The sequence below is a fragment of the Dermacentor albipictus genome, unplaced genomic scaffold (genome assembly GCF_038994185.2).
Source record: "Dermacentor albipictus isolate Rhodes 1998 colony unplaced genomic scaffold, USDA_Dalb.pri_finalv2 scaffold_48, whole genome shotgun sequence".
NCBI lineage: Eukaryota > Metazoa > Arthropoda > Arachnida > Ixodida > Ixodidae > Dermacentor > Dermacentor albipictus.
The window spans coordinates 496,026-523,990 of record NW_027225602.1 but is presented as its reverse complement, the minus strand read 5'-3'; the positions used below and the strand labels follow the sequence as shown (position 1 = coordinate 523,990).

The 27,965-nt window shown below is 44.7% G+C and overlaps 1 protein-coding gene across 4 annotated transcripts in view; it reads left to right on the top strand.

Moving 5' to 3' along the window:
* Positions 1-27,965, top strand: part of LOC135908258 (cysteine/serine-rich nuclear protein 1-like) — a 108,090-nt gene that overhangs the window by 58,425 nt on the left and 21,700 nt on the right. For all 4 annotated transcript variants that reach the window (XR_011510150.1, XR_011510151.1, XR_011510149.1 and 1 more), the window contains one exon: positions 5,044-5,271. Coding sequence is in view for 1 of the 4 variants with exons in the window: in XM_070530119.1 (XP_070386220.1) it covers positions 5,044-5,271 (228 nt within the window). In the remaining 3 variants the exon portion in view is untranslated. The remainder of the gene's footprint in view (positions 1-5,043; positions 5,272-27,965) is intronic.

The window sequence follows — 27,965 nt, the reverse complement described above, 5'->3', positions numbered from 1 at the left end:
ATGTCACCGCGACTCAGTGGAGTTCTCGATGACCGTACCATTTGCCGTCCCCAGGCCGCTACCTGTCGCCGCAACACCGACCACTGGCTCAGCCAAGGGCCGGTATGCGAGCGCATATTCCGGAAACCCAAAGCGGCAACCGATAGAGGTGCTGTTGCTGTTCGTCATACTAACGAAGATCCCCCGTCGACTACGACAACACTTCAAAATCTAGCTCGACGATGTATTGACAAGACGACGCCATGTCGACGAAGCCTGAAAGTCAAGAATACGGCTACAAAGACGTCCTGGCGTAGAGCTTTCCCCCAGCCCGTGCAGACTACCTCGTCTTTGTGAATGCAGCACTCCGGTCAGAAGTGCTGCTGGCCCTGCACGCCGGGCACCTCGGGTTTTCTCGTACACTTGCAAGAACGCAAGACAAGTATTACTGGCAGCGCCTGATCGCCGGCGTCGCCCGTTACGTCAAGGCTTGCCGTGACTGCCAACGACGCAAGACACCGCCAACAAGCTAGCGTACTTATTACAGCCGATCCAGCCATCTTGCCGCCCATTGAACAGTCATTGAAACTTCTTTCTGGGTGAGTTGGTGCATACTTGATATAAAAATTGTTACAGCGCAAACACCTGCAACCACAAGTATCAAGGACGGGACACAGGCGCTGACTGTGAACAAAATTTTATTTATGGAAGACGGATAACTTATATATGCAGAAAGGCAGAAGTGAAGGGGGGAAGGGAGTGATACAACTGGTGGCACGTTCATTCACCGATGCGCAATGTCATTTTCCCCGAGACTGCTGGCACGTTCATTCACCGATTAGCAATATCATTTTGCTCGATTGTATCACTCCCTTCCCCCCTTCACTTCTGCCTTTCCCCTTATATAAGGTATCCGTCTTCCGTAAATAAAATTTAGTAGACAGTCAGCGCTTGTGTCCTGTCCTTGATACTTGTGGTTGCATGTGTTTGCCCTGTAAAAATTTTTATGCCATTTGAGCAGATCGGGATGGATTTATTTACATTAAATTATGTGGTTTTACGGGCCAAAACCACTTTCTCATTATGAGGCACGCCGTAGTGGAGGACTCCGGAAATTTCGACCACCCGGGGATCTTTAACGTGCACCTAAATCGAAGTACACGGGCGTTTTCGCATTTCGCCCCCATCGAAATGCGGCCGCCGTGGCCGGGAGTCGATTCCGCGACCTCGTGCTCAGCTGCCCAACACCATAGCCACTGAGCAACCATGGTGGGTGGGATGGATTTGATAGGACTGTTTCCGATGTCTACATCTAGAAACAAGTAGATCGTCGTGGCGATGGACTACTTCACTCGCATCGCTGAAACGAAATATCTGGCGAAAGGACACTGTTTCGACCCTACGAGGTCATTCTATGTATTGGCGCACAGGACTATGAGGTCGTGCTAGACGGCACTTCGCAGTCGCAGCAGCGCGGCGCGCAATCTCAAGTCCACGTGGTGCGTCTTATGTCCTTTTACGCACAGTGACGAACTTCGTTATTTTGTTTTCTTTGATACGGGTGTTCTTGTTTATCACTTTCGTTTGTTTGCAGCATCGCGACGATGCTCTTTAAGAGCGGGTATTGACATATGTACTTGTTTATCTTTATCGGGTGATCACGTTTCACCGCATAACAAATTTTATCGCACACCATAGGAAGCGGCTCCATGTAACGGATTTTCTCGAATGTATTATGATGATTCTATCCACTGTCTCTTGTCACCGAAACTTGTGTAATCTGATTTCATGTATGCGTCACGCGAATGGTGTAGAACTTTCTCGAAGACACGCGGGCACAAGTGATTGCTCTGGAACCTTCGATGACTGACACATAAAAGTCGACGCGCTTTATCCGCTGATCACATTTTCGACCATCGCTGACTGTTTCCGCCACTATTGTTGTTCTTTGAGTGTAGCCTGCTTTTGATGGCACAGGTTCACCCAATAAAACCCTAGTGTCCTCCATCACGGTTTTGTTGCCTCCTTCACCGTCACTACTACGTGACAATAATAGCAATACTGTAACATCGGTAACATAATAATTCCCGATTTCAAGGGTGATATGATATAAGTTTAGCGAGAGAAAACTTGCTGTTATAATCACACATAACTCTAGTCTTTTTGTGCTGTATATTGAAGGGTGAACTGCCTGCGTTATTATTAGGAGTAAATAGGCACAAAGTTGATATCATACGTTACCAGACTCGGTATTTCAGGTTCTCAAAGCGAGGATCGAGAGTTTGAAAACACCTTTCGAACTGCAAAATTTATTTATTTCACAAGGCATTCGATTAAAAACGATGTCTGCAGACCAATTCACGTGGCCTTATGATTTTTCACTTTGGGATCTCTGCTGCTTCTTAAGGATAAAATATTTGGTGGTCTTACAGCAGCAGTTCTTGGCAGTGCGTCTATGGCTCAATAACAAGCGTTTTGTTCACTCTGCCGCAAACCCTGGGCCCGAAAGTCTACTTGCGTCGCGCAGAGTGGCCGTGGCCTTAAAGTGATACTAAAGAGGCAAAGTATTTCACCTGTATTAGAAAGCACCTCTGCAATAGCGAAAACGCCACTTCTGCTATGAGAAGACCCTTGTTGTAGGCCAATAAAGGCTGAGAAAGAAAACACGGTGGGGAAGGCGCGTGGTCAAGTTGGTTCAGACAGACGGCGATGTCGGTCTCTTTTATTCATGTATTTACATTAAAGCCGAAGTTTGACAGCAAATTCTCTCCTTTGGAATACACACGTTCAGTAAATGCGGCGCGATGAACCGCTTCAAAAAGGAAATTGAAATTGAACGACGCTTCGGCTCTCTTACGGGCAGGTAGTTGATAATCATTTCTCACTACATGTATTTACATGTTGTGGACATCGATATTGGATTGCGTTAGCATTTTGGTTGACCCAAGAAATGCTATGCAGTTTTGGCATGGTGGCTGAGCGGCATTGAAGAGCCACCGTTTAAGAACATCGCCGTGCGGCAAGATTTGCATGTTATGAGGTTGTTTAGGCTGGAGGCAATGACAGTGAACCTGGAATAAGTATTTTCATGAAAATGCAAAGACGTTTTGAGATACGCCTGAATTGGTTATTCCCAAAAATTGTGAGGACACGCAGAGCCAGAATAATTCTGACTTATTAAGCGAATTCGATCGCAAGTTTTCTTCTTTTTTAATTTTGCATACGAATATATTTTTCCAGAAAATCTATATGTGTGTAGATTAATGTACATTTCCTTTTGTAGAACTAACCCTTTCCTTTGTGAACATTGAGTGAACTGCAACTAAGAAACTAAAATTTCTCGCATTTCAACCATTGCACCGATAACAATTCCCAGTAGTTGCTTTCTGACGTCCTCCACTGAAAGCGCGATGACAACATCGTTTGAGGCCCAGTGTCTCCTTTGCACAGGGAGGGCTGCGCATCGCAAAATTTTAAAATCGCCTTGGTGGAGAAACAGCGTTACGTGCCGCTCAACAGATTTCAGAGTGCACATATCACAGGTATATTTCGCCTCTTGCCGCCTGCACCAGCTGGTGGACGTTCGTCGCCATCAACTACCTCGCGGTACTCCTTTATGCACATGTTTAAATTTACAATGTCCACAACTTATATAGAGAAAGGCAAATGTGGAAGATATGCAGTCGTTAGGTAGGTGCCAATTTGTTTCGGCGACACTTCGCCTGGCATCAGCTGCGAGTGAAGAAGAAGAATACGCCACCTTGGAACATTGAGGGACAGCGACATTAGTTGCCATGGGAGAGTGGTTGTCGGCTTGAGTGACGTGTGCGCACAGACCTGCGGTATGATCCACAGCAAACCACTTTTGCTTTCCGCTCGCAGATTTGGATTGCGGATACCCGAGCACTCACTCGTGGTCCTCAACGACCCGTCCACATCGACCAGTGAAAAAACAATAAAATTGAGAACGCGCAGGACACGTTTTGCACGCGCCCCTCCACGACCGTCTTCCTCGGTCAAGCGGACCCCCTACTTGACCAACGAATTTCGCGGCGGCGGCCTCTGGGTATCAACTTGCTCGAGCCGGGTACACTGAAGACGTTGAATTTTCTAGGCGCATTCCGGACCCTATTGTGCGCCCAGACAGGTCGTTTGCAGCGGACCTTACAGGATTCGATATCGCAGCTGGCGGGACAAATTTGTCCTGCGCCTAACGGGGCGTCATGCTATACTTGCGTATTCAAACGCGGGCCGAGTGGCTTCGTAGTTTAGTTTTAAAGTGAAGCATGTATTGCCTCACTTGTTTGGGCGTGGGTGTTGCGGTACAAGGAACTCCAGTCACGTGAAAATAAAAATTGCTCGTAGGGCTGCGGAACCAAACCACCGACCTCCGGGTTGCGAGACCACGCCGTTACCCGATTCAGCCATTGTCGGTTCATAATACGCACCCTTTAAAGCGGAGTATTATGTGTGAAGTAGACGCAGCGCAAGGCGCGAGCCAATCACAGCCGTCCTCTTTCTTCGGAGGAGGGAAAGGGTGTGATCGCGCGTTCACTCGCCTCGACGCCCACCATTTCCCGCCAGCTCAGGCCCGACAATCATATAGGCAGGCCGCGTTTGGTTCATTCTGCCGAAGAGCAGGCTGATTTGTAGTAGCCGCAGCGGGAGCGGGCCGCGTGTCGTGCGTTCCGCCGAAGAACAGGCGGCGTTTGATGAACGCTACCGTGAAAACGCTTGAGAAAGGGCTTGTCGTCGACGTGCCAACCTTGCCGCGAGGGAGCGCGAAGCCGAGGCGTTACGCGAACGAAGAGCTGCGCAGCTCGAGCTTCGATTTCACCCCTCTTCATAGTAGTGGAAAGGCGGCCTTTTTTTTGTGTGTTTCTGGCACCACTGATTTATTTGCGCTTGGCTATGTATGGACTCATACCAACTTAGGAAGATATGTCATTTTAATCTAGCATGCATAGGCACATCGACAGCTAATGTTTGCAGAATGTTGTGAATGAACATGATACAGACTCAGGCCAGCGAGGCAAATGTCACATTTTATGTATTCGATTACAGAAAGCCACTGCTTGGGATGAAGGAAGGAATGGACGGCAGCAGTTGGAGCCCCTGCAATGGCGTCGCCGACGTCAGCTGCTTCACGCCAGTGGCGTGCGAAACCTAGATTCGTCTGAGAGCGAAGCTTGCCGAGCCATCAGGAAGTCGCGGGGACGTTGCGGCTGCCACTGCTCTGAGCCGTGCACACCAAAGAGCTGTTCCTGCTCCCTGGACGGCATACCATGCCAGGTGAATAATCACTTTTTTAATGCTGGTTATAGATAAGCTCAAGAGCTTTCTGCGTAGCATCTCACCATTTTAGCCGTTTTGCAGCATAGTATTTCAGGGGAGTTTCCCATAGCTTTGCCGCCGTTCTTGTGCAGCAGGGAAGGTAGGCCTACGACGGCGCAGACGCTATCACATTGATTTATTTATTTGCGACAGCAGAAAGGCCGCAGTGAAGGCGTTCATGAAGCAAAGGCTGTTCACATGTGTTCAATGATCTACAATTTTTCCTATCGTATTCTTGAAGCCGTTGCTGCCGGACTAGCGTGAGCACAAAGTCAGCGGGAAGGTCATTCCAATCTTGTGATGTTTTGATAAAAAAAGGGAAGGTGCACAGTGGTTCCAGCACACGGTGGATATGCAGCTTTGTCGTGATTGGTATGATCTGAATGATGATGGGCTCGCTTGATGGCTGGAGTACAGGGTGACGTGTGATAAAACTGTGATTGGCACAGACGTCCAATTCTGCCGCATGATGAAAGGCTTCCAAGGTTTGCGTGAGATTTTAGTTCGTTGACACTGCAGTGGTATGTGTACTCTGAGAAAATGAATCCGGCGGCACGGTCCTGTACAGCTTCTTGCATTTTATTGTGGTTACTGTGGTGTAAGTCCCAGAAAGCGCATGCGTATTCAAGTTTCGGTCTTATTAATGTCTAATAGCGGGAACTGACGGAACGAGGTGCTAGATAAAGGTTACGACGTAAACAACCAAGAACGCTGTTACCTTCATTAGTAACGTGCATTATGTGAAGCAACCCACTTAAATATTGTGACAAAAGAGCACCTAGATACTTGCACTTGCAAATGGAACTGAGGAGTTAAAAATCAGATAATTCGGTGGAGGGCAATTTAGCCTGCGATAAAAAAAAAAGTAGTGATGCTTTGTGCGTGTTTAATGACATGAGCCACTTGATACTTGATGCAGCAGGTTTCGATTCGATGAAGATCAGGCTAAAATGAGTGAATGTCAGACATGTTAATTTGACGATATAGGACGCAATCATCACCAAAGAGTCTGATATTAGAAGAAATGTTACTTGGTAAATCGTTTATATATACTATGAAAAACATTAGGCCCAGTTCCATGCCTTGAGGCGCACCTGAGATGACAGGACGGTAAGCGGAAGGCTGATTATTCGCATTGAATAATTGCTGGTGGTTCATTAGGATGTAACAAATTCAATAAATACAAAAATATCACGGTTAATTCATGAAAGCGTTAGGAACAGGCGTTCATGAGGAAGTTTGTCAAATGCTCTCTCGAAATAAATAAAGGGCTTCGACCAGTGTGTTTACGTCGATACTAGAGCTAATGTCAAAATGTGTTGTTGAATTAGGATCGTAAATAGAATTGGCGCGATCTGCACAGTCTTGGTTAATGCCTAATTTAGAGAAAAATTGAAAGACAAAGTGAACGATTGGGAAAATTGGTCTAGACGGTCGAATGTTGATTTTTTTTTTGCGTTCCTGATACAGACGAAGAGACTTGGGTGGCTTCGGAGCAGCTCGTGCGTGATTGTTCCTCTAATAAACTTGCTGCTGTGGTAACCTCAATCCTGAGAGCTCAGCGTTTCGGTCGCTTTTCGATGAGTCAGACGAATGCGATCATAACTTGTTTCTACAATGATGTAGCAGTTGAATTTGTGACAGGAAACGGCTCCAGGCTCCGGAACACAGGCTTCAGCATCGCCTGTGCTTATTCTGAGGCCGTCCGACTGAAGCACCATCACCTGTGGCAGTGCGCGAAATTCGCCAGGAAAGATAGAGACCACATTCGCCACGTCTTTAACAAGCTTCACATTAATAATGATACCCATGTGTGAAAGAGTGACGCTAGACGCGTAATTTGTGTATCCCAGTGATCCACAGACGAATGACGCACTCCTTTTCAGACCCCAGCTTCCGCTCCTTCTCAACTCTCGATGTATAACACCGATAAAACAATATTTTTCCTTCACACTAACATTAAATCATGGGGCTCTACGTAACAAAACCACTTTCTGAATATGACGCACGCCATAGTGGCGGTCTCCGGAAATTTTGACCTCCTTGGGTTCTCTAACTAGCCCCTAAATCTGAGTACACGGGTATTTTCGCCTTTCGGCCCCATCGAAATGCGGCCGCCGTTGCCGGGATTCGATCCCGCGACCTCGTGCTCAGCAGCCGAATACCATAGCCATTGAGCAACCACGGCGGGTACATTTCACTAACATCAGAAGGGTAGTACCAAAGAGGGTCCAACAGCTTCGCTAATTGATTAATTAATCTTCAGAACTCACTAATTCGCATCATTATTAACACCAACTGAAACATGGCTCACTGACGTTATACCAGTTAACGCAATTTTTGTCAGAAAAACACGTCCTAATATTTTTCGATGTGATTGATCAAACCGCAGATGAGGTGCTGTACTCTTGGTAATAGAATGTGATTTGTTGATTGCGCCGGTACTTATTAGTTAATTTCTCGAACGTGTATGGGTTTCAATAAAGTGCTCTTCTATTGATATTATATTTGGTACCAACTACCGCCCTCCCAATATGAATGATTGCTTTTCTTCTGAATTTCATCGAGTTCTGTGTGCAATATGTACACATTTCCCAAACCCTACTCATATTCGGGGATTTCAATCTCGCTAGTGTAAATTGCTTCACACAATCCGTCACAGTGAGTGAAAGCGAAGCTCATATGTTTCCACAATCGTGTCTTAATTTCTTACTCTCGCAACTTATTACTGATCCCACGCGTCGCACATCGAGCACCACCAACATAATGGACCTAATATTTACAAATAATCCTGACATTTGTACAGACAGAATTCACTTAGACGGCATTTCGGATCATGACGTAAGAACTGGGCGCATTTAAGGTTCCTTTAACGTAATGTACTATTGAACAAATCAGATGTTATGGCAAAGCCAGCCATAATAAAAAAACTGAATTGGATTGTTTCTCTGCTCAGTTCTTCAATGAATTTTACGTGCGAACTGTTGAGCTAAATTGAGATTTTTAAAAGTACACTGTCATAACCCTCATAAATGAATTTGTACCTATCATGTCCATCAAATGTAGTAGCAGCCTACCGTGGTTTAAGCAGATGTTGCGTCATATGAAAAATAAGAAAAAAAAGTGACTTTGTGCGCAGGTAGTACAAAATTCCCCTTTGAGGGCGTGGGATAAGCATAAGAAATTTCATAAAAAGTACTGGTCACTCCTAAAATCCACTCGACGTCTGTTTTTCAATCATGATTTGGTACCTTTATTAACCAACAACCGTCGTAAATTAACCAACAACCGTCGTAAACCAGAAACCGCAGTTTTCATCCCGACATTTTGCTTACTGACAGTAACGGCGTCGTAAGTGATGCATCTGAATGTGCTGAGATTTTTAGCAAAACCTCCTCATTAGTGTTTACCAACGAAGATATTAGCTCATCTCCCGAAAAAAACATATGTAATGATATTCGCATGCCTAAATTAGTTAATAATGAAGCTGACGTCTTAGCTTTGTTAAACAACCTTTAAATTACTAGTAGGGATCTCCTTGACATTAACAATAAGATACTTTAGAGTAGATCGCAAAGCATTTGTCGTTCCTTATCCTGTCTGTTTTCACAATCATTATCAATCGAGCTAATTCCCAAAGACTAGCGGGTAGCCAGGGCAATATTCGTATACTCATATTGTTACCGTACCAACTCGCCCAATTTTTTATCCTTTTGCACATATTCAAGTCCGGTAAGCGGTCTTCCTCTCTTAACTATTGACCCATCTCACTAAGGAGTCACATTTGCAAAGTTCTTCAGCATGTCATTCATAGCGAAGTACTTTGCTACCACGATGATCATAACATCATTTTCAAATATCAGCATGACTTTCGCAAGGTCTTTAATGTGACAGTCAACTCGCTGGCTTTGTTAATCACTCACATCTATCACTTGACGCGGACTTTCAGGTGGACGGTGTATTTCTGGATTTTTAAAGGCTTTTGATCGGTTGCCTCACCAGTGACTTCTACAGAAATTGGCACAGCTTAACATCCACCCTAATGTAGTCGCCTAGATTAAAGACTTCGTGATTTTTAAGAACATAGTTCACCTCTGTTAAAAATTCAAACTCATGTTCTGTTCACGAGATATCTGGTGTATCCCAAGAAAGTGTGCTCGGTCCTCTACTTGAGTTACCTTCCTGTGTAGGGTCCAGATTTCGACTCTTTGCTGATGATTCCGTAATTTACCTTAATATTACCACTTACGCTGATCGCGAATCTCTACGAACTGACCTCAATGCAGTAAGCACATGGCGCTCATCCTGGTTAATGACCCTTAAAGGGCCCCTGAAACGGTTCGGACAAATTTGGTAGACGCGTAGCGTACACCTACAGTTAATCATTCGCACCACTATTTGTGTGAAATTTCTCATACTAAGAAGGCTACGGACGATTACAAGTTACCCTCCTTCATAAGCATGCATATTCTCCTCAACTCGTTCGCCGAGTGATCGAGGCTAAGCTCCGCCTTCACTCGCTCTGCGGCATGATTGCACGTCTCGTCTGCTTCCGTTTCTCTAGAAGCGAGCATGCGAAGCCTCTCCAACCTCTCCGGCAGTTTCTTGGCAGTTTGCCCGACTTCTAAGAGGACTTGCAGGATGCTGTTCTTGCTCACTAGGCCACCTCAAGCGCTCAGTCACAACAGCTATCGTCATTTGAACCGCCGCGTGTTGCCGATTCACATCGCCTGCGTCCAGCCGTGTAGATCGTCAGCATGCGCCGACTCCAGCATCAAAACTCTACTCAGTCCGCGAGCCTGCTTCCCATTTTTGAGGCAGCTGTGCTACGAATCTTTCCTGGGATTTCGCCGGGCCAAACGCAAGCGTTTTCGGCTACTCTAGAGACCCGCCGCTCTCTTTGAAGTTCCCGCAAGCTATCCGCTTTCCTTTTGCGGCACCTCAATCATCACTGATTTAGAAGCTCCCTCACCGGCTTCAGTAGGCGCCCGTATCACACTGGTAGACATGGCGACGCCACAAGCACTACCTTGGCGATGCCTCCAGCGACCACCGCAACCCTGACGCTATCGGCATAGCAGCAGGTGAGCCTTCCGATGTTCTGTGCTCGCACCTTCCGCGTATGCATGGCCTACAGAACTTCTGCAGGAGCAGCTCGATCATATGGTTTCTTCAGTTTGGGTATCATTTCTACGACAACAACGTGGGTGACGAACACTTGCGCTATCTGCACACAATTCGCGAGCTGCCATAAGGTCTTCTTGCGGAGCTCCGACTTCTACCATGCCCGGGTATCTACGAGAACCTGCGGCAGATCGTGAGCTCGTACTAAGGCATGACTGCTGCTGCGCCTCACTCACAACGTACGCTGCCCGTGCTACCTGGCACATCTCTCTCGGACTGCATAAACCCAACAGTAGCAATGACGACAGCATCTGCTTTCCATACCCCCCTGAAAATAGCCTTGGCAAATTACGCAACAAACGAGCAGCCGCCAGACTGACTGCCATCTCGAGACCGAGGTCTTCCTGGTCGTCAACTGTCAACCCTACGCAACTGGTCGTCAACGTCAACCCTACGCAACTGCACCCGTACGTGAAATGGTGACGCAGCAAGGCACAGTGCCATGACATTTCATCGCCACTGCCATCATTACGCGCCGCTAAACAACACCGTCTTCGGCCTTGTTCCTTTCAACTGCCTGAACTCTGAGTGTGCGCAAAGAGCCGCCCAATATGCCTAAACTATGTTTGCCCAGTTAAACCGCACCGGCTGTCAAGACGTCGACAACGTAAGACGACGTCCTCAACGCCCACTCTCAGCCACTACCTTCGAGACAACACGCACTTTACGTAGACATCTTAACGGATACTAGAAATTGCTCTCATGTACATAGGCTTGCAGTCTCTATTCTTTCTACACGCGCGCCTTTTGCACATATATTTCAGTCGCACTTCACACTAGGAAGGAGGCCCTACAGCGGTGCGACCATCGCCTGCAGAGCCATTGAAGAAGACGGCTCGAGTGCATGTAGCGCGGGAATAGAACAGGTTAACGCGGTCAACCTAAGCGGCCGCGGCACCGGTTGCTCCCGAGATCCCGCGGCACCAGGGTTGCGCTGCGCAAATAAGTCGTGGCTACGGCGGCTACCTCTTCGCGCTGCTGTCTACACGGGCACCTGGAACTTATGTTGCCTTAAACGGAAGCATCACAAGAGAAAATTTTATTTGCAGAAAGACAGAGTTCCGCCTGCCGGAAGCATCGACACCTGTGTTACACTTATTGCAGCAGTGCCGAACCCCCACACCACATCGCAGGCAAATAAGAAACGCCAAGCTTACTGGGCTTCTCACGAAATTTGGCCCAAGAAAAATCATTGGGTCCTACTTTTATGCAACAAGCATTCTTTAGTAACTTCACTAAGTTAGCAATATGGGTGCCTGTCTGCACGTCTGTACGCGGCTAACTTTTCACGCCAACTTTTGTTACTGGGTAGTCCATGAACTAATAGCTGCATCATCGGGCTGCTGTGTCGAGCAAACGAAGGTCGAAACCGACCGTCGGACCAACATGGGTCACAGGGTAGTGAACGCTGGCTTTGTGAAGTTCCTCGATGAATCCTTTTGATGCTAACTTGGGTCACTGAGTGTGTGTCGCTCTTCAATGACGAAATAAATACCGTGTAAAATTGTCGCCACGCCACAAGTCCGTCAAGGCACTCTCGAAGTTTTGGTGTTCGAGTGGTCTATAAGAGAGACTAGTTCTCACAGCAGCTCTCCACCTACTCTATTATTATTTCGTGTCCTTCCTTTATTTTTCGGCCATTCTTTCCATCTTCCATTTTCCCTAATCTTTACTCCAGTGCAAGGTAGCAAACCAGAATACGTTCCGCTAAACGTGCTTGCTCTTTCTCACGCCCATCCTCTCTCTGCAAAGTTTCGATGCTGGGCAGAATCAAACCCTTGTCACATGTACTCATCATCATCAGCCTGGTTACGCCCACTGCAGGGCAAAGGCCTCTCCCATATTTCTCCAACAACCCCGGTCATGTACTAATTGTGGCCATGCCGTCCCTGCAAATTTCTTAATCTCATCCTCCCACCTAACTTTCTCACGTCCCCTGCTACGCATCCCTTCCCTTGGAATCCAGTCCGCAACCCTTAATGACCATCGGTTATCTTCCCTCCTCATTACATGTCCTGCCCATGCCCATTTCTTTTTCTTGATTTCAACTAAGATATCATTAACTCGCGTTTGATCCCTCACCCAATATGCTCTTTTCTTATCCTTTAACGTTACACCTATCATTCTTCTTTCCATAGCTCGTTGCGTAGTCCTCAATTTGAGTAGAACCCTTTTCGTAAGCCTCCAGGTTTCTGCCCCGTAGGTGAGTACTGGTAAGACACAGCTATTATACACTTTTCTCTTGAGGGATAATGGCAACCTGCTGTTCATGATCTGAGAATGCCTGCCAAACGCACCCCAGCCCATTCTTATTCTTCTGATTATTTCTGTCTCATGATCCGGATCCGCAGTCACTACCTGCCCTAAGTAGGTGTATTCCCTTACGACTTCCAGTGCCTCGCTACCTATTGTAAACTGCTGTTCTCTTCCGAGACTGTTAAACATTACTTTAGTTTTCTGCAGATTAATTTTTAGACCCACTCTTCTGCTTTGCCTCTCCAGGTCAGTGAGCATGCATTGTAGTTGGTCCCCTGAGTTACTAAGCAATGCAATATCATCAGCGAATCGCAAGTTACTAAGGTATTCTCCATTAACTTTTATCCCCATTTCTTCCCAATCCAGGTCTCTGAATACCTCCTGTAAACACGCTGTGAATAGCATTGGAGAGATCGTATCTCCCTGCCTGACGCCTTTCTTTATTGGGATTTTGTTGCTTTCTTTATGGAGGACTATGGTGGCTGTGGAGCCGCTATAGATATTTTTCAGTATTTTTACATATGGCTCGTCTACACCCAGATTCCGTAATGCCTCCATGACTGCTGAGGTTTCGACAGAATCAAATGCTTTCTCGTAATCAATGAAAGCTATGTATAATGGTTGGTTATATTCCGCACATTTTTCTATCACCTGATTGATAGTGTGAATATGATCCATTGTTGAGTAGCCTTTACGGAATCCTGCCTGGTCCTTTGCTTGACAGAAGTCTAAGGTGTGTCTGATTCTATTTGCGATTACCTTAGTAAATAGTTTGTAGGTAACGGACAGTAAGCTGATTGGTCTATAATTTTTCAAGTCTTTGGCGTCCCCTTTCTTATGAATTAGGATTATGTTAGCATTTTTCCAAGATTCCGGTACGCTCGACGTTATGAGGCATTGCGTATACAGGGTGGCCAGTTTCTCTAGAACAATCTGCCCACCATCCTTCAACAAATCTGCTGTTACCTGATCCTCCCCAGCTGCCTTCCCCCTTTGCATATCTCCCAAGGCTTTCTTTACTTCTTCCGGCGTTACCTGTGGGATTTCGAATTCCTCTAGACTATTTTCTCTTCCATTATCGTCGTGGGTGGCACTGGTACTGTACAAATCTCTATAGAATTCCTCAGCCACTTGTACTATCTCATCCATATTAGTAATGATATTGCCGGCTTTGTCTCTTAACGCATACATCTGATTCTTGCCAATTCCTAGTTTCTTCTTCACTGCTTTTAGGCTTCCTCCGTTCCTGAGAGCAGGTTCAATTCTATCCATATTGTACTTCCTGATGTCAGCTGTCTTGCGCTTGTTGATTAACTTCGAAAGTTCTGCCAGTTCTATTCTAGCTGTAGGGTTTGAGGCTTTCATACATTGGCGTTTCTTGATCAGATCTTTCGTCTCCTGCGATAGTTTACTGGTATCCTGCCTAACGGAGTTACCACCGACTTCCATTGCACACTCCTTAATGATGTCCACAAGATTGTCGTTCATTGCTTCAACACTAAGGTCCTCTTCCTGAGTTAAAGCCGAATACCTGTTCTGTAGCTTGATCTGGAATTGCTCTATTTTCCCCCTAACCGCTAATTCATTGATCGGCTTCTTATAGACCAGTTTCTTCCGTTCCCTTGTCAGGTCTAGGCTAATTCGAGTTCTTACCATCCTGTGGTCACTGCAGCGCACCTTGCCGAGCACGTCCACATCTTTTATGATGCCAGGGTTAGCGCAGAGTATGAAGTCTATTTCATTTCTAGTCTCGCCGTTCGGGCCCCTCCACGTCCACTTTCGGCTATCCCGTTTGCGGAAGAAGGTATTCATTATCCTCATATTATTCTGTTCCGCAAACTCTACCAATAACTCCCCCCTGATATTCCTAGTGCCTATGCCGTATTCCCACTGCCTTGTCTCCAGCCTGCTTTTTGCCTACCTTGGCATTAAATTCATCCATTAGTATAGTGTATTTAGTTTTCACTCCACCCATCGCCGATTCCACGTCTTCATAGAAGCTTTCGATTTCCTGGTCATTATGACTGGATGTAGGGGCGTAGGCCTGTACAATCTTCATTTTGTACCTCTTATTAAGTTTCACAACAAGACCTGCCACCCTCTCGTTAATGCTATAGCATTCCTGTATGTTACCAGCTATATTCTTATTAATCAGGAATCCGACGCCTAGTTCCCTTCTCTCTGCTAAGCCCCGGTAGCACAGGACGTGCCCGCTTTTTAGCACTGTATATGCTTCTTTTGGCCTCGTAACTTCGCTGAGCCCTATTATATCCCATTTACTGCCCTCTAATTCCTCCAATAGCACTGCTAGACTCGCCTCACTAGATAACGTTCTAGCGTTAAACGTTGCCAGGTTCATATTCCAATGGCGGCCTGTCCGGAGATAGTGATTCTTAGCACCCTCTGCAGCGTCGCAGGTCTGACCGCCGCCGTGGTCAGTTGCTTCGCAGCTGCTGGGTACTGAGGGCCGGGGTTTGGTTGTGTTATTCATATAGGAGGTTGTGGCCAAGTACTGCACCAGGGTGGCCAATCCTGCTCTGGTGAGGGAGTGCGTTACCAGTTCTGGTCACCGGGATCAGGCCACACTCCAGGCCTGTTTATGCAATTCTATCAACACGCGGATTTTAAAAAAATTTTTTTGAAGTTTTTGAAGTTTTTGAAGTCACATGTACTCAATCTTGGCTAAATAAAAAATCACAATCGCGCGGACTTCGCGGTTGCATCGCTAGATGGCGCAGATTGTGCAGAAGGAATTGAAAGGGAGATGCGCGTCTGCATACGCAGCCCATCCCCGACGCCTTTCGACGATGACATCAGGTTTGTCGCTACGTTGCTCAAATTCCAATTCCAATAATAACGGCATTCATCGTCAGAATTTTTCTACCATATTTTCTTGTGTGAAAAACTGGGTCAACCAGACTTTCGCAATAACTGAAATTACCACGAAAGACCCAATGACAGCCACAGTCACCTGACGTGACCCCACTTCACTGTTTATATTGGGCTATATCTAGACAAGTTTATCCCACCGAGGCTCAACATCAAGGATAGCAGAGCATAATCACCGCAACCGACAGCAGAATCTGTCCAAATGCTTTGAGGACCTCACATATATAAGCCGCCAAGGCAAAATTCACTAAACAAATTAAACATTTTGTACAAGCACGTCAGTCACGTCGTTATCGGCCTACTAAGAGATTGTCAGGTCAATGCTGTGCAACCAACGATGTCTACCCCCGACTAGATGAATCATTATACTTTGTCTCATCAGCATCTGTTACGCAGGACTACTCGCTGTGTCGACGTAGCGATGGCCACCCCGACAGCTATTACCGAGTGCACGGAACAAGAAGATTGCTCACTCTACGTCGACCATTCAGTTAATCCCTCTAACTATGCCATTCGGTGACCACGCTTTAGTACAATAGTCAATGTCATATACTCGCACACTTGTGACTACTTTCCCTATTTCTGTGCCAATCAGTGCCCCCCAGGTTCTGCGGTAACCTACGTTTTGATCGGAAATGAAGTCATAGCTCCTTTTAACGAAACAAAATATAACTATGTAATGGATATAAAGTATGCGAAATTCGCATTCGGATCCTCATAGATTCATGTGCCCAGAACTTCGTTTTAATAAAATAAATTGACCTGCCAATAGATATAACACACTAGATTTATCATTACAACCAAAAAATACCCAACTATTGCAAACACAATATATTGCAGGGTTCGGCGCACATTCGGTGTAGTTCCTGTATGTTAAGGAGAGCCATATACAGTAACTCTAGTACGATGCAGGTGTTTAAACATCCGAGCCCCCGCGTTGATTACGAAGTAAAGCATCACTCGTGTTTCTCACCACTAGGCGTAGCTGCGAGTAAGTATTCGCTCATTATCGCCATTGAAGTGACGTTTCACTGCGGCTCCTCGAAGGATAGTGCAGTTTCGCGTAGCCTCTGAGGTTGCGCTGCAGTAATCTTGGAGGCGACGCGTTGCTGCGCCCAACCCGTGTCAACCAACGCGAAAAACGTGCTGCATTGTTAAAGTATCATACCAATGGTAAGCCGCTGCTAGTGTGCGGAGGTCCGCAAGACCAGTGCACCCAATAATCTCTCCCACTACTGAGCGCCACGCAGACTGGCACTGCTAGACATTAGCTCCGAGATCGCATCGGCACCAGTGCACTCTCGAAGGGAGGAGGAGGAGGAGGAGGAGGAAATAACTTTATTCGGAAAAAGAAACAATAAAACACATGCGAAGCATAATATTCTTCCTGAGGCACGCGTCCAGTGGAGGGGGTCCTCAGTTCAGGACTCCTGCAAGTTTTGCTGCATCCCGAGCCCGCCACAACAGCTGCTCCTGGTCATGTGGGAAGCTTGACCTCCTCTTGCTTAGTCACGGCAGCCCGTCCGCGACTCCGTGATGATTACGCTGTCCTCAGTGCTTCGGTTCGATAGCATGGCAAGTGCTATACCTGCTTCTGCAGCTGCGATAATGTTCGTGTTCTTAAAAGAGGTAGATACGACTTCTCGGAATTCATTTTATCACACATGCTGTATTAGCGGGATCACGTGCGTGTGCGGCTGCGTCTGTGTAGATTGTGCTGTGGAGCTTTCCGTAGTGCCGTTGGGGCTCCTTGGCACGTCCCTTCCTGCGAGCCACATGATCCTTCGGCTGCTTGTTCCGTGGTATGGGGGCTATGTGGAAGTGATATCCGATATCGGAGGCTAGGGTGTCGCTTTGTCTGTGTTTTCTTGTGTGGAATAGCCGGCGCGTTGGAGCACGTGTCTGCCTGTGATTGCGAGGCCTACGCATTCCCGCTGCCTTGTGTGGTGGGCCTCAATAATTTCTCTGGCTGAAGCCTGTTTCACATAATCATTTTTATCGCACCGGAAGTGCGATTTCCGTCGTTTGCGATGAAAATCGCAGTCGCAGTGCCAACCCCCCAATTTTCGGCTGCGACCAACCGGTTGGTGCACAGTCGCACCGTCGTAGCGGTCCCTGCGATTTTCCTTTATTGTTGCGCGGAGACCAATCACGGAGTTATTTCGCCTGTTTCTTTTGGAAAATGGCGTCTCGTAAAACAAGTGCAATGCGCAGAGACGTGAACTGGCGAATTCGGTACGTACTCGAAGGGAGAATAAAATACTTGTATCACAGAATTCGTCCTCCCATTTCTATGCGTTTGTTCACACGCTACGCAGCAAATGAAGTGCATTTTCACGTTTGCTTCGTACGCCTATGCGAGTTGTCAGTACTAGGTGTTCGATGCCCAACAGACGACGAGGTCGTCACCATTTTTTTTTTGCTGAGTAGCATGCAAAAATCGCACCTACGCAGCAGCTTGAATTACTTGAACCTCGGCAAGGGCTAGTGACAAGACAGCAAAGTATCGAAGTTTCAACGTTATGCTGAACGTGGTACCATTCACTTGCATTTTTCTGTCAGTTTTCTAGCGTAAATTTCCCAATGCATCTTCAAAGATTACCTTACCTCACTCATTAAATTTGACACAGCAAAAGTATACGCTATCGGAATGAATTTTCTTCAATAATATCAAATCCGTGGCTTGAATAAACAGCGTCGTTAATTTCTTTTTGAATATTAGATGAACGTTAAGTGGCACCTCTTCTATGGAGAATTCTCTTTCTTGCACAGCAACCGATAAACATTGACTACGTTGCGGAATTCGTATCTATACTGCACCTGTATTGGCATTTGCTTTGAAATGTAAATAACTCTACAGCTAGGAAATTATGTAAATTATTCGCTTGCTATAGAGGCACAGTGACAATGTACCCTCCTGTACTGTCATTTAAAACTCGTGCAACAATGCGAAAAGCAGGCAAACAGCCAGGTATTGTGAGGATAACAGAGTAGAAAACGACACGTTGAAGAAAAGAAAATCAAAACTGTGCAGTGAAGTCAGCCAGTTTAGCCAGTACAAACAGTTCGTGCACGTTCACAGCTGATCAAGTGCGCAGAAACATTCATGCCCCCACATCTTTTTAATACACTTTATTAACTTTGTGATCACATATATTAGTGTATAAACCCATATAGCGATATGCGCTGCGATTACTCTTTACAAGTAATGAAATACCATGCTACTTGCAAGAACATATCACCCGAGGATTTTAGAAAAAATGTTCTGCATTTCAACTAGGGTATAACAATATGTGGTTAATAAATAAAGAGCACACACTGGGCTTTTTTGCAATCACAAACTTATTCCAAATTTTCCTTAAATACAGGCAAGAAAACAATCTATAGACAAAAATATTGTCCATCACTTTATTCGCCGGCCACGGCATTTTGCTGCTAACACAAGGCGAGGGGTTGATTTGCAAGTCATAGAAGTCGCATTTCGATGGGACTCATAAGTAAAAAAAAAGCTCTTGCACTTATATGTATTTCATCACCTTTTATTGAACCCTTAAACTTCAAAATACCACTGCATAGGCGGGCATGCTTATGCAAAATCTAACACCAATCGAAAGCAAAGGGCATAATTGTAAAACAACCATCTTTCGTAATAATACGAGTGTGTAAACATTCATTGTATCAAGATGTATTTTTCAACCGCACTCCTCAAATAAGCAAAATCGGGTGTAGCAAGTACTCTTGTCAAGATGCTGGTTCTACAGATGTATAAATGTCAAGACATGAATGCTCATACTACGTCGCAAACATGGCACAAAGGAAACCATTTTCAAGAGTTGTCCCTTGTGGCAGATATGAGAGGGCCATAAGCAGCAGCAACTTTACTGCAGGGCATTAGGTAATACTGCTTATGAAAGAGTGAAGAGAGTGAAGATTCTTTCAACAGCAGTACCTCACACTCCTCTAATAAGAGGAACGATGAGCAAAAATACTTTTGGTAGAGCACTTAAGTTAAGCAGTAACTTTCTGAAAGACAGAAAATTCCAGGTGAGAGTTGGAGGTACACTTGGCCCGCCTACACCAACAGCACATGTATACTACAAGTAATACTTCAGCCTATGGTGTATTACTGCCCATGGGAAAGCTATCTTATACAGAATTCAAGAATGATGCAACAATCTTTCGACAACACTGCAGACTTTCTTGGCCAGTCTGGCCTCTCGCTTTCTGATAAGTCAGCTTACGTCGACGTCGGAAACAATACTAGAATCAAAAACTACTCCAGATTGCATATTGTGCTCCCGATAGCTAGAGAAACATACCTGCAAGTCAACATCCACAGATGCTCAGCTAGTATAAGACCATGACGGAAGAGCCAGCACGTGGGTGAAACAATTATGCCGTGCCTGGACGCAAATTCAATACCTGGTGAAAAGAATAATTTTGAAATTATGGGGGGGTAGGACGAGAGGATACTATAGAAAATCGCATATGGTGTACTTGTGTCGAAGGTATGGTACGCTATGAATTACCAGCAGCACACAAAAAAGGCAACTCATCAAATAAAAACAGGACTTTACTATGCTTGAAGACCTCTATGAGAAAGAGCAAACGAATAAGCACCCAGACAGAGTAGAGTTGCAGCCTGCTGCGCAAATTCTTTGCCTCAAGAGCTCAGAACCTGGTACCAAAGTTCTATGCCAGCTAGCATATGAGATGTAAAGACGACTACCCCTCCTCTCTGTAACAACCTCTGGAGCACCTGAACTCGAAACACAACAGGCCGATACCGTGCAATATGGGAGCGAACAATTAGCCCAGGGGTCTATATGCTACTGTCAAACAAACAGAGGAGGTTGCTAATCATGAATATACAAACAAACCTCAGGCACACGCATGGCAGACTGATGTGGCATTAGCAGTGGAACAGTAGTATGAAACTCCATAAAATTTAACCCCATATATATGAGTACCATTCCAGTTCATTCTACCCCTAGAAAAGCTGAACAGAAAGCAATCAAAGCAGCATTTGTAGTTCAGATTACACCCTGCACATCACACGATGTTGTCAGGAAAATCAGGAGATTGACATGCGACTTGCAAGCACATGACCAGAAATTAAATACATGATGCATAGCCATGCAGATATTCCAGGACACAAGCGAGCTTATACGCCCGACATAACAACTGAAAACTGGACGAATAGGTGTGTTCATTATTAACTGAAGCGCAATAGATAGGCAACGGACAAGAACGAAGCGCTCTGTGTGTTCACTTCGCTCTTGTCCATCGTATTTCTGTTGCACTATAGTTAATGAATTCGTAAGGCTGCACAGGAAAATATTGATACCTCCGTCCAAGGGCCCGATTTCACGCACGATCGCACGCACGCACGCACGCACGCACGCACACGCACGCACACACACACACACACACACACACACACACACACACACACACACACACACACACACACACACTCACACTCACACACAAATGTTGCAAGATTTCATAGCATGAAGCAGTGTCAACAGGATGACACTAGAGAAGGATAAGGACTAACATTAAACTGAAGTTCATTGTAAAAATTGGGGGAGTCATACAAGCTGCCGCCCCGCAAAAAAAGACAATGAAAAAAACGAGAACAAGGTGACCAATCTATCTTCACAACTAACGATGCGAAACTACCTCTAATTAACATCACCGTTAATAGCAGACTGAGCGCCCTTACCATCACAAGGCCGGAGTACTGAACCTTCTGCTAAACCTGGGCACGAAAAAAGGGCCAGGCCCGGATAAAATGCCCGATTCCTTCTTGAAACAATACGCAGAATGGACAAGGAAATACCTTTGCATAATATTTAACAAATCATTATCATCATCTTTTCTTCCACATGATGGGAAATCTACAGAAGTTGTCCCCATACACAAATCAGGCTGCAAAGGCGACCCGTCCAACTTTCCGCCAATTTCACTTACAAGTACCGTGTGCAAACTTCTGGAACATATCATGCTAAAACATATAACCGCTTTCTTAGAAAATGAGAGTATCATATCACCATATCAACATGTCTTTCGCGGAGGCCTTTCTACAATCACTCAACTACTGGAATTAACCCACGACATATTTAATATCGACGATCACAGACAAACAGACCTCATCCTACTCGATTTCTCGAAGGCATTTGATCGGATATCACACAAAAAGCTCATAAGGAAGCTTGAGATTTCATTAGGCAGAGGCTCCATAATTGACTGGATTTGCGACTATCTAACTAACCATACCCAGTTTGTGAAAGTGAACGGAGAGAATTCCCAGACAGCCAGGGTAGCATAGGGAGTCCTCCAAGGAAGCGTTCTGGCTCCACTTTTATTCCTAGTTTTTATGAATGACCTACCCGCAAAAATCACAGTAAACATCAGGCTACTTGTAGACGATTGCATTCTTTATCGAAATATTAACTCACATAATGACCACATAACATTAAACAACGACTTGAAAGTCGTGTCTAACTGGTGTGCCCACTGGCAGATGACCATTGACCATCAATACTAAGAAATGTGCTGTTCTTTCAATCACCAGAAAAAAAGGTAGCTCGACCTTTATGTATACCGTTAACGACGTGCCACTAATGCGAGTTCATGAACTCAAGTACCTCGGATTAACGTTAACACATGACTTCAGATGGAACTCCCATATAAATAACGTTACAGCAACTGCAATGAAACGCCTTTTCTTTCTTACAAGACACCTCCGACTAGCACCACCCGATAAAAAACTTCTGGCTTTCAAAATTTTCGTCAGGTCAGTCCTTGAGTGCGCAATTATCTGGTTCACATACACTAAACAACTAATTACAAAACTAGAAGGTGCGCAAAGGAAAGCTCAACGGTATACATACAATAAACATAGGTTAACAGACTCGCCCACCGAACTACATAACAAAGCCAGAATCCTAACAGTACAAAACCGAGCTGTGCTAGCCCATTCTAAACTTATCTACCCTTCCTAACATCAAACCTAATATTGATGCCTCTCGATACATCTCCCGAAATGAAACACGGCGAACACGACATAAACACACGCAAACACTCAATGAGTATTCTTTTCATACCGATTGCTTTAAGAATTCATTCTTTCATTTAGCGATAAGAAAGTGGAATAAACTGAGTGAGTCCATTAGTCATAGCTCCTCATTAGATACATTTGCTAATTCAGTAGAAAAACGTCTCCTCGCCTTACAGCTCTGATTTACATACTCCGGTTTATTACTGATTCTCATAGACTAACACTTTAATCTATGAGTGTTCTGTTTGTATGATGAATTATACACATGACTGCATCCTGTTTGTCATGATCATTTTGTGTTTTATAGCACATGTGTTTTCAGGTGTCTTCTTTCTTTCTTTCTTTTTTGGTTTCTTCTTTTCTCGGATTCTTCTTCGTTATATTATATGGTCCCCAAATATTGCATTTGTGATGAAGTGCCTTTTTCATTTGTTTAGCGAAGCCAAAACCTTTGCAATAACACACTCATGATTATATAATGTATTTATATTCTTTGTTCGCAAATACTACCATATGTACTTGCCCTTCCTGTTATAATCCCATGAGGGATTGACAGTATGTGAAATAAATGAGTAAATAAAGCAAGAGCCAACGTTTCGACAAATGAACTTGTCTTCGTCAAGGTCCACTTGTCGAAATGTTGGCTGCTGGTTTCCCCTTGCTCTCGTTTTGCTCATCGTCTTGAATTTCTATCTCCCGCCTTCCCAGTGTTTTTCCCCAGAAAAAGAAAGACATCGTTGAAGGCTAGATAAAAATAGGCGCTTGATGGAGCCACACATAAATATAAATGCTACAGAAAAAAATAAAAAAAACTTCAGGTGCAGGAAAAAAATTATTACAATTGCCGACCTTGCATGCCAGCTTCTTCCAAGGAACACTACTGTTATTCCGATAGGCAGACGCACAGCTTGCTTATGTAAGCACACTTTTCCAGTTCCATGTTATTGGGAAAAAATAGTTTCTTGGAAGGTAGCCACATGGACACTTGGATGTTGTTTTCCCTGGACTTGTATATATATATATATATATATATATATATATATATATATATATATATATATATATATATATATTCTCCCTTTCCCGCTTTTATGTTTGGTTGCATCAAGCCCTAGTTATTATCAGGTTTTATTGCTGTACTGCTTTCTGGTAACCTTTATCGACCACTGCATTTTCACAATAAATCTTCTATTTAGAAGTTCGCGTACCCTGTTTTTACGCTTCACACTAGACATTCTTTCTACATTGGCCAAATAAATAATTTTATAGGGTAAACAGATGCATCATAAGGGCCACTAACGTGACTTGTTGCAGTCTAAAAAAATAATGAATAGCCTGGCTGCAAATGGCACCAGAGAGCACAAAGGACGAACAAGAAAACTGAGATGATCTAACAACCAAAAGTTTAATGTACACACCGAGTAAATGCTGGCTGACAAGCAATAAACCACACATACACAAAAAGGACAAGCGAAAATTCATGTGTGTTTCCCGTCAGGAAATGCATACATTTCTAACGGAGGCCGTGCTGACAACATTCTCCCAGCATATTTAGATCTAGAGCTTCTGTAATTTCTCTCGTCAGCCGATCTGCACAGAATGCTAGCTTCTTCGTCTACAATTGCCGCTCAAATGTCGGGAGTGCATTGTAGAGGAGGAAGCTTGCATTCTGTGGAGATTGGCTGCCCAGAGTAATTATGGAAGCTGTAGGTGCAAAGACACTGGGAGAATCTTATCAGCATAGCCTCTGTTACACTTTCTGAGACGGATGCGTTTTCTGTTGGGATCTGCATGGACACAAATAAGTTTTTGCTTCCGATTTTTGTGTAACTTCGATTTATTGCTTGTCAAGCAGCATTTACTCGGCATGTTCAATAAACTTTCATTTGTTAGTACACCTCATGATCGTCTGGTCTCTAGCAGAAAGGTGTGCTTTCTTTTAACAGCGAAGCTGTATATGCCTAGGCAAAACACTCATGGTCTGGTCCAAAAAATACTAGCGTAGGGGTATGAGCCATTGTTTAGGTAGGTGGGGGTCATTGCATTCGTCTCGCATGATGGACGAAGAAATTTCTTGTTCGGTAGACATGGAAACGCTTATGCATTTCAAACATACAGTTGTCTATGTATTATTGCAGGGAAGGGACACAGAGGGGGACGGGCTTAAGACAAGATCATGATGTCATAATTATCTGGCAACAAAGGTGTGGTGGGCCATTGCCTAGACCGATTGTAATGTCGTTTCTCTTTAGCAGCAGAGCACAAGTGCAGCAGTCTCTGTCCGATTTCCTAATAGGTTCAAAATGTGTCACTCAATTTAAATAAATGACTTGTGCACCCGTGGTGCGTCACTTGGTAACCACAGTGCATAACTGAGTCATAAATACGCATTACAAAACACAAATGCGTAACCTAATTCAGAGACTTTGATGGACCCGCTGCATTAACACAATGAACCGCTCATTTCACTTTCCATGATGGTGACATTGCAAAGCGCGATGTGTGGCATTCCAAATAAACAATGTGATAAACTCAAGCCAAACGTCTGCATAACATCATTAAGAAACACAGATATAACCAATAATATAGAAAGCCTTGAATAAACCATCGGAATTAACCCAGCGATAAAACATCAGGGCCGCACATTTCAGCTTCGCTAGTTTGCCATGTGTACAGTGTGCATGGGCAGTAATATTTTCTGGCATTGTTTGTTAGGTATTGTATAATGTTGACAAAAACGTCACTTCGCATAGATTCCAACAGGTACACTGAATCTGCTGTTTTTTTTTTACTTAATAATGTGGTCGTTACTGCATGGCTACATTGTAGATTGGAAACAAAGTTCAATAAATTCGCTTGTTGCAATTTACTAATATGCGTAGATCACTGCGATTGACACACTAGAACTTGATACAAACATGCACACTATAGAATGCTCAGGACAAACTCCAGAATGTTTGCATCCTGATACCTATAAAAGCGAACAGTTTCATTCTGTGGCAGTCAATGAGAGGGAGAAAGAAAACCTAATTCTGTTCGTGGAACAAAAGCGCATTGATAAGCTTAGAGATATAGTCATTGCTTAACACTTTCTAAATGAATTATTATAGCTTCCTATCGACATTGAAGCAGCCTTTCGACCGCAAGAAAAGGAATCGCTTTTTCCAGCTCTGAACATTGAATTGCAGGTAATACAAGCAGGCATAAAATTCTGCGAATATAATCCGTTTGGGAATACCAAATTGCAATAAACATTAAGACTTGCAATTTCACTTTCTCTGGATGTAATATCTAGATTGAAAGGACTTTCATATGCATGTCGTAAGAATGTTGATCTAATTCAGCTTAAATACGTGACTAGTTTAAGAAATATGGCCGATTGCTGTAAATTAGTGAAGAAAATGCAATATCTAATAATATTAATCATATAATAATAATATTTATTTCCACAAAACAGGCTAACCGTGAGCGACGTATGAGGCTGAGCAGAAAGCTGAAAAAGCATACGGCAATAGCGCCTGCCGTGAGACTACGATTCTGCATTGTGGATAGCGCGTATTGATGTGGTATTCTTGTTAAAAGTTCGGAGTATACTACCAGCGCGAGACACAGGATAACAACGTGGATGAGAAGCGGGTCTTTAGAATGCCATGTAACAACGTACAGGTTCCTACAAAAGTGACGGTAACTGCTCAAAACATTTGATGCGTCGCCTTCTGCGTTTTTAGAAATATTTAGAGAGGATTCCCACATATATATTCACAGCAGACGCACGGCGATGGACGAACCAGGCTAGCGCTAAGGTTGCATTTCACAACACAATTTTTATTCCACGTCCAGTAATCACACAGATCATTTGCGGCTTCGTTCAGGGGCATACATGGACTTTCGGGTTGGTACTTGGTGTTGCGTTTAGCGCAAGAACGTGGCTAGGAGCAGGCACCGTATATGCGCAATCAGGAGCAATATACACACATCATTTCTCCAGAAGCTGACACCGAACGCGGGTAGCGCGAGGATCATGGGCTGTCACGACGACTTCGTGACAACAATGCATATGCAGTATTGCATATGCCGAATACTGCATACGACGAATACTGCATATGCGGTGAGGGTAGCTATATGAACTTGTCGATAGGTCATCTTGTAGTTTGTTGTAGCGCAGGCAGAACGAAACGGCCATAGAAGACAGATGAGACAACACACAGCCTTGAATCACCTCAGAACAGCTGTTCGCGTGCGCCATGTCGCACTGAACTTCAGAGACCGCCGTTGCGCACTCCAAACAAACCTCAACACGTTTTTAATTACTAAACGTGTGATTTATTTGCTCCTAATCAAGAAAAGTCAATAATATTATAATTTAAACGTTTTATTGATTACAATAAATAAATTATTCAGCGTGTGCCATGAAACCTGGCAGTAAGCAACCCTGGGCGTCGCACCAATCGCATTGTTGAAATCGCAATCATGTGAAATGGGCCCTCTAAAAATCGCATTGCGATGCGTGCGACTGCATCGATTTTCGTCGTTCCAGTCGCAGCATGTGAAACAACCTTGAATTGTAGAGTCCCAGAGATTGAAGCCAAAGATTGGCAGTTCCCGGCGGGAGGCCTAGTGTTTGTTTGTAATCTTTACGGCGGAGTGCGTCAATTTTTTCCAGTTCTCTCAGTCTAAGTGGGTGTTGCGGAGTCGTGTATGCCACAGGGCTTATCATTAGGGCCCAAATGAATTGGAAGGCGTCTTCCTCCTTGAGGCGACGGCGGCGCCACGTTGCTCTGCCAACCATCCTCATCACCTGCAGGGCTATTTGGATTAGACGTGTGATAGCGTAAGTGCCGCCCCCATTTCGATGGACATAGAGGACTAAAATTAGTAAATTCGGTACTTCAAGAATTGATTTTCTGCCAAGAAGAATGTTGATTTCTGGTATTCTCGTGTTTTTTTTCTGCTTTTTCTCCTGAGAATGAGAAGTCCCGGTTTCATAGCAGCTAATTTAGACGGCTACTCTGCGTAGTGTTCAACTGTGTCCGTGGCTTGCTTTAGGGTGTCCTGTTGCCCTTCCACGTACCCCAGAGTAATACAGACAGTGATGTCGTCGACGTAGAGACCATGTTAGATGCCTGGAATGAAAATGAGTTCGACTGTGAGACCCATCATTGCTATGTTGAAGAGCATGGGCGGCAGCACTGCATCGTGTTATGTACTTCTGTTAGGTGTGTATAGTGTTTGGGTGCGAATGCTGTCAATACCGATG